This window comes from Myripristis murdjan, chromosome 21, assembly GCF_902150065.1.
Source record: "Myripristis murdjan chromosome 21, fMyrMur1.1, whole genome shotgun sequence".
Taxonomy (NCBI): Eukaryota; Metazoa; Chordata; class Actinopteri; order Holocentriformes; family Holocentridae; genus Myripristis; species Myripristis murdjan.
In genome coordinates, this window is record NC_044000.1 from 20,612,546 (window position 1) to 20,630,324 (window position 17,779).

Consider the following 17,779-nt stretch of genomic DNA (forward strand, 5'->3'; position numbering starts at 1 on the left):
GCAGTTTCCATCATAACAAAACAATAGCAAACTGTGGCACATGCTACAACGAGGACTACACTGGTGCTTAGCCGAGGTGTTACCACTACAACACTTCTGTATTCTCATAGCTCAGTCACAATGTCTCGGGTGCACATCTCCTGACCTGACCCAACCTTGGAGAGCAGACGTTGAGAGTAGCGCCCTGGAATCCCAAGGTATCATAAATAAACAAATAAACACATTTCATACACAGAGTACTTATTCTAATTACAGCCCTGGACATGTGCTGAGCAGTCTCTAATTTCTCTCTGAGCAGAGAGACTTGTGGAGACGTCTGCGGCAGACCAGCAGTCGGCAGATGTAATTACCACATCATCTCTGGTCCCTGGTACACTGAAAGAGAGAGAGAGAGAGAGAGAGAGAGAGAGAGAGAGAGAGAGGGAGAGAGAGAGAGAGAGAGAGAGAGAGAGATTGATCCTGGTAAACAGTAATTAGGGTTGGGGATGGTGTATTGTGGGACGTCTACTTGGCGGGACACAGAAAAGACAGGAGGAAAAAGGGACAGAAGAGACAGGCAGGGAACATAGGGTGAATGAAACCCTGTGGGAGAGGCAGCCCCCCAGAGATGGGGGACGGTTTAAAGGTTTATCAGACCTCACACATCATGTAAAGCGTCACAGGGCCACACCAGACACACAACAGATCATGGTCAAGCCAGTCTTTCCATTTAGGGAGAGGGGAAATACCATTCAACCAAAGGCCTCACACAAAGCAACTGATGCTGGGAATAAGGAGTCAACGTCTTGTGGGGTGGGGGGGACAGTTTACGGGAAGAAAGAGCTCTCCAGTGAAAGGAATGGAGGGAAGTGTGCTTGTGTGCACGAGTGTGTGTGTGTGTGTGTGTGTGCGTGCATCCACACTCTCACTTGAATGCACGAGCGTGCATGCTAAAACTCTGATTTTACAACTATGCATGAGGGAATAGCACTGCCGTGATTCTTGAATTCCCGGCATTCCTTCCTCCTTGTATTTCCAGGCAGCGTGAGGCTCACTGTTCCAATGCTCTGACATCACAAAGGGGTTCCACTCTGCCTTCCGCATTCTGCTTCCCGCTCTCTCAGAATCCCACCCATATTTGGAAGTGAGAGGAAGGGAATCCCGGATGATGACTCAAGGGCTTCTGCTGCCAAGGGGAATTCTCTCCACATCTGTTTGTGTGTGTGTGTGTGTGTGTGTGTGTGTGCGCATAACTATGAGTGAGTGCATCAGTGTGGACGTTATAGTTTTCTTGAGCTGCAGATAGACTTTTCAGCCAGCAACACTTCAAAATGATAATCGGCCATTTACAACTGATAAAACTGCAGAAAAGAATTACCTATACAAAATGTGCCAACTCAGAGTGAACTTGTTGTTGTTTTTTTTCTACTTAGATTCGACTTCACTGTACAGGATACTGTGGTGAACATCTATACAAAGAGGATAAATGAAGGAGAGGGGACATGGTACACCCATAGTGTCAGCACATGATGGTGCCATGACTGCTTGGGGCTAATTCAATACGTAAGCTGTAACCAGTCGCACTGCATTGGGCAGCCACAAATGAGGCCACAGAGATAGGACCATGGAGTTCAATGTGGTCGCTAGAGTGCAACCAACTGTCTACAACCGCAGCAGAAACTGGTTTTAGAAAACTCTTGATACCCCTACATGGTTCATGATCTCAAAATTAAAAAAAAAAAAAAATGAAATTAATAAGCCATCAAGCTCAAAAGTGAATTACAAAGGGAAGAAAGGAGCGGATCTACAGGGGGAGAGAGAATGAACAGAAATAGCTTTGGTTGTATTTAAATTCTCTTCATAGCTGTGTGATTGATGAGGAGTGTGGAGTTGGGCTTGGGAGAGGGTAGAGGGGTCTAGGAGTCTGGGTCCACTAAGCCATATCAGGGCCTAAATTTAGACCCACTTTGTTCTCGTCTGCATGCTGGTGACAGAGGACTCGGCTCTCTGGGGTTGTCTGCGGTTCAGTCTATCAGAAAGGCCGCTGTTGTTCTCCCTGGCAGTCAGAAACACAGACTTTTCCCTCAAACAGCACAAAAGAAAGAGAGCTTTCATAGAATATTCTGTTTAGCTGCTTCAGACTCTTGCGTATGATACTCCTGGGGGCCATAAAACAAGTAATTCATAGACAATATGTCACCCCCTCTCCCTCTGCCAGAGACTATACCAACATAAATCTAGCTGATTTTAAGGGGAAACTGAGACAGTGTTTAAAGTGTTTAACACTGTGGCATGTGATACTCAAATCTGCGCAAATGGGCCTATATGTATTCCCATGCACAGCAATGTTCATTTCATGTTCAGTTCATGCTCATGTTAAAATCATATAAAAGGAAATTGTAATGACATAATATAAAAGGAAATTGACTTATAAAAGGAAATTGTAATGGCAATAGAAAAACCAAAGGCAAGTATGAAGACAGAAAGGGCCAAAGTGAAAATGAGAGAGCCAGAGAGAGATACATGAAGCCATAACTCCCTCTGTGTAGCCGGTAGTTTTCCTCTGCACCATGCTGCTCCCCATAGGGACACTCTATGGCACTGCTTCAAAGCTCAGTAACCCAGCACACAAACCCCTCCTTTCCTCGTTAGCAAAACAAGCTAATTTAAAACTCTTTAATGGGATGTGCTATGGGTGTCTTTAGAGGAGAGGAGAGATCAACAAGCACAACAAAGGTCTATCAGAGGGACACTCGACCAGGAAAACAAACTGATGACAGGTGTTATGGCAGGCATCTAACCTGTCAGATGAGAACCAGCGCACATATGCATGCACACATATGGACACATACCCACTCGAGCATACACACAGTCACACACGTGCACACACTCACACGGTGCAGGGGAAAAAACAAGTGACTCAGAGAAAACCAACTGGGACGCAGAGTGTCATATCCTGAATGAGACATCCATGGTGTGTGTGTGTGTGTGTGTGTGTGTGTGTGTGTGCATGGAGAAAGAGAGAGAGAGAGAGAGAGTGTGTGTGTGTGTGTGTGTGAGAGAGATGCCCTCCTCTTATTGAGGGACAGATGGATCCCCCAATCTGTTGTGTGCCAATGTGCCAAAGGACAACTGATCTTCTACATCCTGCACCTGAGAGCCTCAGCATCACAGATCAGATGTGTATTAGTGACCAGAGGGTAAACTATGCACCAACAACCACTATGCCAGCATCTAATTCTTATCACGGTTCTCGGGCGACCTCTAGCGACATGAAAGTAAAACTACATTTCGAAGTTGACGTCATGTTGGGACGTTCCACTGCATTTCATACAAGTGTGTGAGCAGAAATAATTAACATCATATCATACTGTGGTATTTACACTTAAATAAATGCATGTTTTACCACAACAATATACTGTTAATCTTAACAACTTGTTTACTATTATGCATATATGTATTTTCTAGTTGAAGGCGCTAGCTTACAGACTCTCCTGTGGTACAAACGAGGAAGCTTCACAGCCTTGTTTTATTCCACCCGCATTCCGTTAAGACCCGCCCTCCTCTGCGTCTGATTGGCTACTACTCGTCGTCTCTGTTTGTTCGATTGGTTGAGCTTTAGGGCGTTGGGAGTTAGGGTTAGGGTTAGCCAATCACAAGCAGAGTAAGGGCGAAATGCGGGTGTGAAAATAACATCGTACTCAAACAGGCGCCTTTTCTGCGCTCAGGTCAGATGGTTAGGGAAAAGTAGCCATTACATTTAGCAGCGGTGCAGCATTGTTTTTAGCATAACCGTAGCAGTTTTGGGATTCATTTCAAACTGTTTCAAAGCATGGCTACAAAAAAGAAGCACACGCCTAACACACAGAATGACAGCTGGGTTGTCATTGCTGCAGGTAGGTAAAGACAAACTGAAGAAATAAACTAGCTGGCTACATTAACTAGCCTAACAAACATGAGCTAACGTCAGCTAACGTCACATGAAGTACCACATTACCCACATCTTGCAAGGATGATAATCAGTATGCTTTACCTCGGAGGTGTCATAAATCTACATAAATCTCTTGGAACAGACTTTGGTGTAACATTCATTAGCTTGTCTTTAGCTAGTAAATGTGCTAACCAAACTTAAACTCATAATTATTAATGGTATGTACACCATTATTTTCCTCATAATTGCATTTTTAAGTAACTAACTTTTGTTTTGGTGTCCACAGACTCTGCTATCGACACACAGAAACATGACAGTGGCCCTGCTTTCGTCAAACTAAGAAATCCCTCAACAGGTCTGCAAGTATTTTAATCTTCATTTTAGCTCTTTTCTAGCCAGATTAGTCCCAGTAAGGTCTTTTCTTGTCAGTCACAGCACACAGAAGTTGTAGACCATCAACAAATAAAGTCAAAGTATAGTTTGACACATACGAGAGAGTGAAAAATCAAAACTAAGTTTAACGTTTAGGTCCCATCAGCTTGCAAAATGAAAATGCAGTGAAAGCCACATTAAATAACGAGCAAATGAAAATTTAGAAGTGCCATTAACCACACACACACACACACACACACACATACATACATACAGACAGACCAACAATTCTACTACAGTATTGTGTAACCATTGTGTTTGACCACTTCTGCAGATGTGACAGTGAAACTGATGCATTTCCTCATCTTTTTATATAATCCCAGATTCAGCATCTCTGTACATGCTGGGAAGTGACGTGCAGCTGTATGAGGTCAAAGCATTTAAAGAAGATTTCCACTCCTGGTTTATTGGCCAGACAGTACAGAGAGGTTTGTCTCATTTCTGCATTACATGTAACTGATGGCAACTGATGCCAGTATTATGCAATCGGATTAACAGCATGTGTTAATCTGCAAAATCCACAACGGCGGTGTAACAAAACGACAGAACAAGTCTAACTGTTGAAGACTGAGGATGGTCTTGTTTGCAGATGAGTCAAAGTTTGAACTTGAAGTTTGAGCTAGTTACAGTTGGAGAGCTTTTCTGTGGATGTGGCAGCATGAGAGATTAATGAAACGGCATAAAACCTACCGGCAAACTTGTTTTGTGAAGTAATGTCATCTCTTCTGGCGTACAGTTGTGTCAAAGAGGATTCATTCTCGAGCAGGACAATGACACTGAACATGCAGTGAAGCTATGCCAGGTCTAATTGTAGTCCAAGGAGGAGCACTGAGTGCCTACGTGCATGGCTTTCTCTCCACAGCCACCAGACCTCTTATTATATTGAAACATAAAATGTTCCCAAAGTTGCTCAGTCTTTGGGAACATTGTAAAAGGGAAAAGGCGAAAGTTACTCAGACATCACAAGACACTCAATTCAGTGCTCTAAAATAGTGCCGGAATAATGTGGCTTCTCAAATCCTGCAAAATATTGTAGAAGTGTAAAAGCTGTGATTAAGGCAGACAGTGGACATATTTCATAAATATTGTGAATATATTTGATGAGATTTGATTTGAGGTATCATTTCAATAAACATGTATTAGCTTGGAATAAATTATGAAGCAAAAGTTCTTTGCACTGGGCTCACACCTTTGGACCCCACTTTATATACAGTTATGATGCATTTTTCACTTTTTTCACACATTTTTCAGGATATGATAATGACTTGTCACTATCATATCCTGGCAATTGCCAAAGAAATTTCCAGGGTTATGACATTAGTGGGCATAATGAAAATCTATACTTTTATTATTACGGCCTTTTTTTTTTTAGTAATTGATGGATTTTACTTATCCCGAAAATGACCTTAACTCAGGCAGGGGTTTTGTGTAATACTTTGTGCATGTCAGCACCTAATTCTAGTAATGTAGGATATACTCTATTGTAAACTGCAGTTTTGACTGTGTGCCTTTACATTATTTTATCAGGTGTTGATGCTTTTCTTAATTGTCTCTTTTTGTTTTGAAACAGATGGGAGACTTCTGTATATTACCCCAGTAGACCCCTTGTTTCTCATTTTGCCCTATTTGATGAAGTCTGGTAAAGAGGTAAGACAGAAATCTGTGTTTATTGCCATCTATAGCTCAGTGACTTGACTCTGCCCTGGGGCGCTGACATACTGATCTCACAGGCCCCCAAACTGGCGGAGGTCCTGTGAAAATGTCCGGACAAAAATGCCTTCTGTGGTCCATAGTATCTACTATAAATATTTTAGATTTAATTGCTCTGATTTTGATGATGCTCAGAGTTTGTTGAAATCTGCATAATTTCAAACAAATTTGTAATAGCAAACCCCTATGTTATCTGAGACAAACTGGTAGAAGTAAAAGAATTGGTTAAAAGGATGTTGGACAGCCAGTTAACATGGCTGCGGTAGTAATATCTATCAGCTGTGTGTCTGGTAATTGATCCATTGAGCCAGGTTTTGGATGATTAGAAAATGGACCATGACACAGAATTACTGCCTCTACATAGGGCTCATAATCACCAACTATTGCCCAGACTGCCAGGGCTACGGGTTTGAATCACACTACAGCCAAAAATGAATGTCTACCCTCGTGAGCCATCAGCCACCCTGGAGAAAATTATCCACTGAATGGGATGTTACATATTTGTCCTGGTTCTTTTTTAACTATATCTCTGACTTATGCTTGTAAATATTCATGCACTTGATGAGCAGTTATTATGCACAAAATACTATAGTTGTGTTTTCCTTGAGAGTGAAGGGAGTTGGGGCAGGTGTTATACTTTATTATATTGGAAATAAGTGTTTCTCTAAGCTGTTTTTTTCTTCCAGTCATGCTGTTTGTGTTATTGTTACATCCCATATGTCAGCACTCTTTGCCCTGCAGTCTCACTAATTTTGACATCACAGATCTTGACATTACACTTGAGTCTTGTTTGTATTCTGTCTCCTTCCAATTTTAGTGCATCTGTTCAACCTTAGTCATAAAAATTACATTAGTCATTTGTAGCCCACATTTTGTTTTTTACCTCTTTCCTGTTGTGATCATTTGGACCACATCCATATGGATACTGAAAGGTTATTCCAGTTAGCAGTGGCAGCTTTCTCCACAGTCTTGCTCCAACATTTTCAGAATTTTCACCATTTTATTGTGATGCAAGACATTGTCGCCAGTGTACAACTACCACTTCTTGCAGAGCAGCAATATGGTGTCCCTGCTACATTCTGAACAGTTGATCAAAACCTCTGACCAGGACTTGTAAGGTTATTGCGGTCATTTTGGGTCTCACACCTCACATATGAAATCTACTCTCTGTTGGTTTGATTCCTGTCAGGGGAAGTTTCAGCGTTTGGATCAGGTGGTGATGGATGAGGAATTCCCAGCTTGCTCAAGGCTGCTAAGCTGCACACGGTCCTTGGCCTCGCTGCACCACATCGCAGAGGAGAAAGGTCAGAGGTTATTAGTTTAGTTCAGCATTCAACCAGAAGGTCATAGTGATCTGTGTTTAAATGCAAGGTTTCATGTTTTCAGAGGTGGGAGGCCAGAAATTCCATCGATACAGCCAGGAAAGGACAATGGACTGGTTAAAGAAAAAGGTAGGCAGCTCAAGACAAGAACCAAGAGTCAGGGTAACAATTATTATCTCTGAGAGGGAGATTTTTTTTTGGCAATTGAGCCTTCATTTCATGAACAAACAAAGAAAAATAAACACCTGTCACATGCTATACAAACAGTAAAATGACTAACATGTAATAACAATGAAAACACCAAAACTTAAAATTAATGTATTTCAGTGTATTACACTAAGTGTGCCTGTGTTCTGTGTAATGATATCTAATGATACTGACTTAATTCAAATTGTTTCTGAAACAGCAGATTCTGGTGGCCATATGCTGTTTTTTTTTTTGTTTTTTTTAGACTAAACGAATACAGACAGCATCACTGAGCTGAAAAAGGACAAAAACACTATTTATGCTTGCTAGCAACTCAGAAAGTGTATTCAAAGACTGCACTAGCCAAGCACTGTTGCACGTAATTTTGTATTCAGGCTTGCTGACTCTGTTAATGCAACAACCTTTGATTTTAGCAAGAAATCTTCCATGTTGGTGAAAAATTTCTTTCACCATTCATGTGAAAACTCAGTTGTCTGTGCATTGTAGAATTGTGCAGTGGTTTATTTTCTTGCACTTCGTCGTCCAGGTGGAGAGGACAGTGACTGCCCTGAAGAAGAGTAACGTCTCTGTGGGAGAAGGAGTCAAATCTGCAACATATGTAAGAGTGAAGCAGGATTCAGACGCCAATGAGGGTAAGTCACTTTGGCTTGTTTCTCAGGTCAGAATTTGACATAGTTGCCATTTTATCATTTTCTGAAATAACACTTCCATCTTCCCGTGAAAAGACACCCCACTGGGTTTGGGATGCCTATGTATTTCTTTTTCTTTCTTTCTTGCAGCAAATACGTTGTTGGCCATTAGATGGCACTGTAGCTGTAATAGTGTATAGTTGTAAGGGTTAGACTCACTGAGCATTAACACAACATTTCCCTGCTTTTTCAAATAGATTTTTACACCAGTCAGTCATACACTACACTATACATGAAAGATGTCTTTATTAGTAAAGTTAATTTGTAGTTATCTTGGTGTTTTTTGTTTTTATCTTGGTTTTTTTGGTACTTATTATCTGTATATACTGTTTATAGTGTAAATTATGCTTCATATCTTGCTATCCACTTTGCTGCTGTAATACGTGAAATTTCCCCACCGTGGGACTAATAAAGGAATATCTTATCTTATCTTATCTTTACCGTGAAGTTTCACTTTCATGCTCTTGTCTTCATGATACAGAGGATTACCTGCGCTATGCCCATGGCCTGATATCTGAATACATCAGTGGAGACCTGAGCAAAGCCCTCCTCGGACACTTGCAGTATGTTCATTGACATTAAACACTTGTAGTCATGATCATTATTAAGGATAAAGTGCGGTGATGATGCAGGTGAAGGGTCCGTCTCAACTTTCCTCTGTAGGTTACCAGAGCTCACAAGCCCCAAAGAGACAGAACCACCTTCCAAGGTACACAGCTGTCTCTCTTACATTTGTTTGGTTTTATGTCACCGTGGAAAGTCAGCCTGTTTACCCTCCGAGTACGTCAGTTCCCTCTCTTATTTCTGTTGCTGTCAGGTACAGCGAATTGTTTCATTTCTGCTTGCTCTTGAAACCACAGACCACTCATTCTGTAGTCCTCCACCTTACTCTAATTTTGTCTGCATGTTTTGAATTGGGCACCTGCAGTGAAACTAATTCACCATCATTCATTGTTGGTGTGTTTTTAACACCAGCAGGATATGAGATGACTCCTCTTGCACAGAAATTATTTCATCTGCAATGTCTGGTCACAGTAGCTAGTGTCCTTCTCAGGTAAAAAAAAAAAAAAAGAATTGGTGCTTCGAGTCATGGAAAACATTTCTTACTTCCCCGTTTGGCAGAAGCGGAAACTTTCAGACAAGCCAGTGGAGGCCGGAGAGGACTACACCAAATTCAACAGTGCAGACTTTGCGCGGAAAGTGAGTGTACATACAGTAGCAGAGAATTTGAGTGAAAGTGAGTGTACACGAAACAGTCTGCATGATTAGACCAAACAATTTGTGGCGGAATCTGTGACCTTGAGCAGCTTTGATCACAGAGTCTGTTATTTATACCATCTTTTCCTGAAACGGTCATTTGTTATTTTTTATTTCTTGAGGCATTTTTTTAGAAGACCTTCAGTGATTGTTAGTGGAGTTTGTTTGTGGAAGACTTTTTTTTTAGATTTTCTGTAGAGACTGCAAAATACACAAGGGTCAGAGGGGCTCACCTTATGAAAAGTTTCTTTTGCTCAGTTTGAAATGAAGTTCACGATATGCAATAAATTCCCTGCTGTCTGTGTGCAAGGTTGTTGAGCTGTCCTATTGATTTGTTTTTCTTCATTTTTTTTCCTGTTTCCAGCCACCGAAGAAAATGACTGCTGCTCAGAAAACTCTGGCTAAGGTGGACAAGACAGGCATGAAGACTATGGCATCCTTCTTCAGCCCCAAAGTCAAAACAGAAAACAAATGAATGTTCTGATGTACAGTATCTGGTTTGTACCTTAGAGAGATGTGCATACAACACTTTTTGTAATAAAGAAAAGAAAATATATTTGATATTGCATTCATTTAATTCTTACAGTTTAAATTAGGGCTGGGCGATATGGCCAAAAATGTTACCACAATAAAATGCATTATTTTAGTTGTTATCAGTAACTATTTCTGTATACATCAGATAGTTATTATGTCACATTTAAAGACTAGTTTTTGCTTCTGTGTGAAATATGAACAACCCAGAATGCCAATAATTAGTGTTATGCTAATCTCCTTTGGCCACCAAAACAACATTCCGCATGCCACATGATCTATGTTTTAAACTGATTGATATTTTATTGGATATTTTTAGATTGAAGAAACATATATCTTCGATAACTATTGTTATTTTTTCATCGCCCAGCACTAAGTTTAACTGAGATACATTTCACTGTATTCCCCTGTAAGACAAAGGTAAAATGGCATGCAACTTAGCTTTTTATTAGTGGGAGGCTGAATATCTCTTGTGTTCTGCAAAGCCTAGGTCTGTACAACTGTGTCAGAGCCTCAGTTTTTGCCCAAATCAGCTTGAGCTGAACAGAAAATACAGAATAACCACTGTTCAGTTTAAACTGTTCAGTCAAATTAGCCTCTTTGACTAAATTATAGACTAAGAACTGTAACCTTAACCCGAAGTGAAACCGGCATAAATACAAGGGCAGGCTTTGAAATACTCGTCTTTCAGGTAGTCTTGCTGCCGTCAGGAAGGGGCCTCTCTTTTGTGTTGCATGCGTTACAGTAGGCATTCATACCAGTAAGGACAGTTTCTAAGTAATGTTTTTTTTGCAGCGAGTGTCCTTACTAGCATGAATGCCAGTAAGGACATTTTCTGTGTTCTGGTTTATTAGCAGGTGAGTGTCCCTGGAGTCTTGAACTCATGTGTCCATTGCCTGCTAGCATGATAAGATTCCTCCTGTTCAAACAAATTCGATAGCCACTTGAAATCTACAAACGGTATAGGCTACTTGTAATGTAAGGATGAGGGTCATCCTGCAACCTCAGAGAAAAATACAATATTTCCAATAGCACTGCAGAGTGTAAAGTCTGTTTCTTAAAATAAGAGGGGGAGAAAATGCCTACTGGTGGGATGAGATGTGCTGATTTGTTTCCAAAGCAAATTAATTGAATTTTCCTGACATTTTCTTAATTGTGTGTAGTCACATGTCTTACACTGACATATATGGTGCTATGTTAGCACTGCTGGTTTATATCATTCATTGGGCAGAATTTTTCACTTGTTTAAGAAATTAACAGATATTACTAATATGTATATTACTTGAATGGGTATGTTTATTTATTTATTTATTCATTCATTTATTTATGCAGGGTAGCCTATGCCATATGTTAGAATAGGCTCAGTGTGGTTGGGCTCCGTAACAGCGGCCTGGCAGTGCTGGTGGTTTCAAGTGTCTATCGAGCTTTACTGCTTTTTCAATTTGGGCTTGAAGCGCAGAGTCTGGAATGCGCTCTCCACCACTTTGGGCAGATGGATCGGGTTCCTCTGGAGCCGCAGCCGGCTGCTTGTGGACCCGCCGCTATTTTTCTTCTTAGAGACGCTGTCATTGGCACAGACTTTGGACGCTTTCTGCCTGGACTCATCCGCGACCCGGGGAACCCGCAACACCCAGTTGGAGTGGAGGTCGTGTTCACTGGAGCTGGTGGCCACTGGGACAGAGAGGGGCGGAGGGACAGTGTAACTGATGGCATTTCAAACGGCATGAAGACACATTTTTTTTGTTGTAAATGATACAACTTTGTAACATAAATCCACAACCACGTCACAAAGTTAAGAAAAGGCACAAAACGATCCATCCACTTATTAGGTATAATTTGTGATGTCAATTTGCGTTACAGCTGGTGTCCATGCAAATTAAAGGTAAAACATAAAATCTGCAAAACATAATGAAGAAAAACGGAGAACACAGAGTCAGTGAAGAACAACTGCATTAACTATCAAATCTGAAAGAAAATGATAAAAAAAGTAGAATAAAAGAGGGAGAGGAAAGGAAAAGGGTAGGGTTAGGAGTGTAGCTGGTGCATCCCAAGAAATAGCCTATATTATCTGTATATACTGTTTATAGTGTAAATTATGCTTCATATCTTGCTATCCACTTTGCTGCTGTAATAGCCTACGTGAAATTTCCCCACCGTGGGACTAATAAAGGAATATCTTATCTTATGTGACATTCATATAGATTATTCCAGCCTATTGTTATTCCGATTAATCTGTGAGAAGATTGTAGCTCCTCAGCAAAGTTAAGAACAACTCAGAGCCATTTATTGAGTATTTAATCCCCAATTTAAGGTTGGTCATACTGTCTGATTAGTTGTAAAGCACCATTTGACTTCATATCAGAGACATGTATAACTACTTTTACATTTTAGGCCAGTGCTTTTATCTAAGTTCTTGAGGACTGAAAACACACAACTTTGCTCTGTTGTTAGTGTAGTGCCTTGCATTCCTCTTGGATTTAGCAAAATAGTACGACTTTCCACTTGAAAGCCATAATAACCACAGTCCGGTTTCAAGTGTTCAGTCACATCAGCCCTTGGACTGAGTTTTAGAGTAAGAGCCCAAACCATAACCCCATAAGCAAGTTGGCATCAGTACAGCAGCGGTCTTAGTAACACTTGTCTTTCAACTAGTCTCCTTGCTGTGCAGGGATGCCATATAGGAAGGAGCCACTCTTTTGTGTTGCATCTTCCAAGAAAGGACAGGATCACTGATTTGTAATATTATAGATCGGTGGGCTGCATCCAGAGTCCTGCTGTTTTTCGTTTTATCCATCTAATCAGGCTCTGATTTTGGTTTTCATGAGGGATATCAGGTTAGCCATCTGGTAGGATAAAGAGCCAGGACTCTGAGTGCTGAGGATCAGCACAGAAAACCACTGTTTTACAAGACTTAGCTGCGAGTGTCACATAGAAAGAAGCTATTGTTAGGAAATTCAAGCTCACCAATGAAGTCCACGTCAGCGTGTCCATCGTCTCTGTGTGGTTTGCACAGAGGTTCGTTGTCGCAGCTGGCAATGACCGCATCAAAAAACTGTAAAGTGTCTTCCACATTGGGGATTGGAGGGGCTGAGGGTTTGGCTCCTGATATCTGCGGTTTAAATGAAGGGAAAATAATGTGTTTGACATTACTTCTGTCTCAGTTTTTCAGCCATAAGACACTGACTGCTGTGACACGGTGCTGTTTTTTGCTTACCGGTGTGTCCTTGGTGGGTGGTGGGGGTGCGGGCTTCTTCTTGGAAGAAACTGTGGCTTTGGTGTCTTTGCTTTTCAGATTATTCACACTCTTTGTGTACTGTCGCCTCAAAGCTACAAGTTCCTCCAGGTACTCTAAGCAGTTCTGATTCTGAGAATAGAGCCATATCCGGTCCTCTTGCCTCTGGTAATAGTACAAGGTCGACTCAATACTCACAGTACTTTTGCTCCGTTTTAAAGTTGAGCTCACGGTTGTCTGTGTTTTCTCTCCCACCACAAGCATGGAGGTGCTGCGTACCAGCCTCACGGTGCAGGCGTTGTGGTAGTCCTGCTCGGACCGAAACCCACCATCTCGGCCTTTGTGTCCATGATGGTTTGGGCGAAACACATTGTTAATTTTCTTGAACATTCCTCTAAATGGAGCCTTTTACAAACTGGTCCTCAGATTCATTAATTCCTACGATACTTCTTTCCATATTCAGCCCCCGGTCAGATCAAGAAACAGCCTCTCCTTACAAACTTGTGTCGATCCACCCACTGTGTAGCCCGCTGCTGTCCAGGGTGCTGAAATCGCCAAACGGCTGTCTATAGTGGCAGGAAAGGAAAAGTCTGACTGGCATTGATGACTAACCTGTTCTCAAACTGTCTTTGGTGTTATTGTGTGGTGCACCATAGCAACGTCACAGTAACTCTACCCATTCTGCTGTCATTACTATGGAGTAGCAGTCTCGTGTCGGATGTCCTGACTGGGACCTCAAACACCCCGAAGAGGAGACTTTATTGGCCAAATTATCCACTGCGATCCATCAAGCTGGGAGTCTACTGCTTTTCGTCAGTGGACTCACCTGCTTCAAGATGCTTTTATTGCACAAGACATGCCATCTTAAATTGCTAGGCATGACAGGCAACGAAACATCATCAAACACAGCGGATAAACAGATCCCCAGTGACCCAGTTTTATGGGTCTTGAATGAAAACACGTTACAGATAAGCATTACCGAATCCACAACCTGCAGCTTATGACGAACTTAGGATATGTGGGCGTATTCATGTCTTAAGTTTCCTCGGTTAGTTAATAATAAATGATACTGTCTCGTGTTTCAGGCGCTTCTATTGTTGGACTGGTCTGCCACAAGCTGAGCAAGTCTGAGAGGCGTTTTAACTTTCCATCAGACAACTAATTTGACTATATAATCCTGCAGTTTATTATGAAACAGTTACGATTCAAAACTGTTAAGTCTGCACAGCACGAGAAAAAAAAATGCATTGGTAGGGGACAATGCTACTTTGAGATCTCATGCAAAGGTACTTTTCAGCACTTTGGCTATTGGTTGCAGTCCGCCGGCAAACATGCCCAGTACAGTTTCAAGGAGGATGTGATGAGTTGCGGTTACATAACAGTCAGAGCGTGAGGCGACACTTCTGCTTTGACACAGAGAAATAAACAGATAAAGGCATGCGTCAAACAGCTAGTTGTGGGCCAGCCACAAACCTATCCCTGGAAGCGTCTCTCTGGATTTAAATGGGACTTTCTTTTCTGCTTTCAAACCACACACCTGTTTCTTTTTACAAAGAAGTCAAAGTTGAGTTTTTTCTGTTCAAACCTAGATAAATCCCAGTCTACCAATATATCATTGCACTTAGCAAAAAGACAGACTTAAGCGACATTATATCAAATAATTTGAAAAAAGGAAGAAAACCGGATGCACACTACAATACTTTTGCATATCTGTAAGTCAAGTGAAAATAATTTCTTATCAATAGGAAGGTCTTCCTTCCAGATAATAATTGACCACATCTTGCTCTGGAATTACATACTCATCTGAGTAGCACAGCTGTAACGTTTAAGTTTGCATAACAGACAACAATCCCACTTCCTCATAGGGTGGAATAAAACCAGCCTCTCACACCTGCATTCTCTTTTTCACACAGTTTGTGAATCAAACATCCAAACACTCACACGGATACTAAATACACCGCATGGTTTTGAGAGCCACCTTTGTCTTCTGACCTGAAGATTGTGCAAGGACATTCGAAACACTGAAACACGAGCTGTGAGCTTCTTCAGTTTAAAAGAGGTGTGATTCTTTTACAAGGTAGGAAGATATCTACTATAGAGAAAGTATGAATATAATTTATTTAAATGGTTGTTAGGGTAACAGTGCCAGTTGCATCATGTAAAGCTTTGCTGAATACTGGATGTGCAGTGTGCATGTATGTGTTTCAGTGGCTCATTTCACAGCTTCTTGGCAGAATTTACTTGATAGTGGTGCCCATGCTGTGTTTTCCCTTGTTCCAGCCATGCTTTGTGAGAGTAGACTATGGAGCATGACTTATGGTGAAATGGACGAGGTCAGAGTTCTTCCTCCTGAAAAGGCTCACCAAAGTCGTACCAGGAGTGAGCTGCAGAGAGCTGCTGCTGCTCTTATGCCAGGATCCTCCCGCCACTCTCCCGTCATATACCATAACTCACCAGAGCAGATGGGCAGGATGGATTACAGACCCTCTGAGAGGAGCACCTCAATCCAGTCACACATTTCTCCACAGCGGGATCTCCAGAGAGCCCAGCCTGGCAGGCAGAGCTCTCGAGAGATAGAGATCCCAATCCTGGCTCGTTCAGGTGGCGATGTCCCCTTTCTGGTGCCCTCCTTCTGTCAGAGCATCTGCCAAAACTACAGTGACCTCCATATTGGAGGTGACCAGGTGCTGCCCCTCTCTGCCAGTGATGGTGAGCTCCGGATCTGCACTGAGAGCCAGGCTGTCGGCCCCTTCCTCCAGTCTTGTGATGTCCCCCCAGCGGTGGTGGATTCTCCCCCAGAGCAGACGTCTCAGGGTGGGCCTCTGTGTCCACTGAGGGGGGGCTCAACACGTTGGAGACTGGGGAGTGGACGGGACCGGAGCTTTTTGTTCCAAGGGCGGGAAGGGCCCTTCTCCAACTCCTTGCTCAACCGCTACCTGGAGCACAAACTGTTGGATCTTTACCAGCAGTACATGATGGAGAGCATGGCCAGGGGAGGGGGAAGTGACTCTGGCTCTGACCAAGGCCCCACTCTGCTGGGCTCAGAGATGGTCCTGACCAGCCTGGACCAGATCACTTTGCAGCTGAGCCGGGAAGGGAACCTGGAAGCGGGTTTGGCCAAAGACATGGTGCTGAGCTGCTTGCTGCGGGTAGCCGGAGATATGCAGTCCAGTGAGATCAGCACTCCCTTTCTGCAGATCTCCAATGAGACCTCAAAGGACCAGAGCACAGATGATACGGAGGGATAACTCCAATGTCGAGGAACTCTCAACTCATCTGATGAAAGACATTCCCTGTGCACTCACCTTATCAAACATAATTAAAAATATAATAGCAGCATCAATTGCCTTAATGACTTACTGTAAACTGTTCACATTAATAAATGTGTTGTAATTAAGTCACTGTGCATCTGTCTCCTTTTTCAATCTCAATATAATCTCCCATTCAAGCGCTGTTACATTGTCTAATTAATTTTAGTGCTATTACAAAAATATGAGATAAAACTGACTGAAGACTAACCAAATTAATTAACTGAAAACACAAACTGAGATTTGGGTACAATATCAGTAATTAACAGTAATTATGTAATTAATAATAACCAGGGAGGCAATCTTTATGTTTTTTTTTTTTTTTTTTGTCAAGCATTTCAGTATTTTGGACATTCACTTATCAATCATTTGTAATGGGAGATCACTGTGTTTTTTTGTGTTTCTGTTCACATCCTTGGATAGGATTAACACATACTGACTCCTCTTATTTCTGCAGCTGTTTTAGGAGCTGGTTTTGAATATGCTCTAAAATGAAATCCTAAAGTTGTTAGAGGTTTCCCTGTCATTTTCTCAAGGGGACTGATCCAAAACAAAAATAAACAATTTGAAAATCCGCAATCCTATTGCAATATTTGGATTAACATTAGGTAACCACAGCTGATGCTATTAAGGAAAATATAGGTTTGGCAGGAGCTTTGATGTCCAGAGTATAGACATATACACATTTTAAAGTCCCAGTGCAAACAATTTCAACAATAATTTCCCACATATAATTATGAATACCACCATATAATTGGTTTCTGATACTTAAGAAGAGAAAATTCTGTGTCCTAAGAAATGATTCCAGTGACAGACACCTCTTGATCTTTATTGTTTATTACTGTGAACACAAACTATGGAACATTTTAAGGAACTATGTTAGCCGCAGTTTAATAAACTGTCACAAGGGGGGAGCATAATCACCCATATCATTAACCTCTTGAACAGTGTTGACGTGCACCTCCTACTGCAAATGTTTCCCCCCTTCAGCTCCCCTTTCCTCTTTGTCTACTCCACCCTTTCTCTAGTCTGTGACACACTGACCTTTGAGCCATTGGGCTAATGGTTTCTATCAGCTACTCCCTGCTACGTCTAATCTATGATGTCATCAAGACTTGGTCGTAAATCTAGAACAGGGGCAGCCAGGCACTAACACAAAATTTTGCACTGTGTGTGTGCTA

General features: G+C 41.8%; 3 protein-coding genes across 3 annotated transcripts; 2 read left to right on the forward strand and 1 right to left on the reverse strand.

Annotated features, from left to right (window-relative positions):
• Window positions 1-3,693: 3,693 nt before the first annotated feature.
• On the forward strand, window positions 3,694-10,088 carry rnaseh2b (ribonuclease H2, subunit B). Its single transcript, XM_030081559.1, has 11 exons — window positions 3,694-3,875; window positions 4,197-4,265; window positions 4,666-4,770; window positions 5,913-5,989; window positions 7,242-7,356; window positions 7,439-7,503; window positions 8,108-8,213; window positions 8,752-8,833; window positions 8,934-8,979; window positions 9,393-9,470; window positions 9,892-10,088. Exons 1-11 carry the CDS (start codon window positions 3,812-3,814, stop codon window positions 10,000-10,002), a joined length of 918 nt encoding a protein of 305 aa, XP_029937419.1. The 5' UTR covers window positions 3,694-3,811; the 3' UTR covers window positions 10,003-10,088.
• A 1,396-nt stretch (window positions 10,089-11,484) lies between these two features.
• c9h13orf42 (chromosome 9 C13orf42 homolog) lies at window positions 11,485-13,680 on the reverse strand. Its single transcript, XM_030081616.1, has 3 exons — window positions 13,273-13,680; window positions 13,023-13,167; window positions 11,485-11,729 (listed from the first exon to the last, which is right to left on the reverse strand). The coding sequence occupies exons 1-3, from the start codon at window positions 13,678-13,680 to the stop codon at window positions 11,485-11,487; spliced, it is 798 nt and encodes a 265-aa protein (XP_029937476.1).
• A 1,610-nt stretch (window positions 13,681-15,290) lies between these two features.
• Window positions 15,291-16,581, forward strand: LOC115380068 (uncharacterized protein CXorf21). Its single transcript, XM_030081119.1, has 2 exons — window positions 15,291-15,367; window positions 15,571-16,581. Exon 2 carries the CDS (start codon window positions 15,573-15,575, stop codon window positions 16,536-16,538), a length of 966 nt encoding a protein of 321 aa, XP_029936979.1. The 5' UTR covers window positions 15,291-15,367; window positions 15,571-15,572; the 3' UTR covers window positions 16,539-16,581.
• The last annotated feature ends 1,198 nt before the right edge of the window (window positions 16,582-17,779 follow it).

Excerpts from the sequence above, each read along its gene's own strand:
- rnaseh2b (XM_030081559.1), top strand. The coding sequence starts at position 3,812 with ATGGCTACAAAAAAGAAGCACACGCCTAACACACAGAATGACAGCTGG. Across the intron at positions 8,980-9,392 it reads AGACAGAACCACCTTCCAAG|AAGCGGAAACTTTCAGACAA; the intron begins GTACACAGCTGT and ends CCCGTTTGGCAG. Across the intron at positions 9,471-9,891 it reads GTGCAGACTTTGCGCGGAAA|CCACCGAAGAAAATGACTGC; the intron begins GTGAGTGTACAT and ends TCCTGTTTCCAG.
- c9h13orf42 (XM_030081616.1), bottom strand. The coding sequence starts at position 13,680 with ATGTTCAAGAAAATTAACAATGTGTTTCGCCCAAACCATCATGGACAC. Across the intron at positions 13,168-13,272 it reads CACCCACCAAGGACACACCG|ATATCAGGAGCCAAACCCTC; the intron begins GTAAGCAAAAAA and ends TTTAAACCGCAG. Across the intron at positions 11,730-13,022 it reads CGCTGACGTGGACTTCATTG|TGGCCACCAGCTCCAGTGAA; the intron begins GTGAGCTTGAAT and ends TCTCTGTCCCAG.
- LOC115380068 (XM_030081119.1), top strand. The coding sequence starts at position 15,573 with ATGCTTTGTGAGAGTAGACTATGGAGCATGACTTATGGTGAAATGGAC.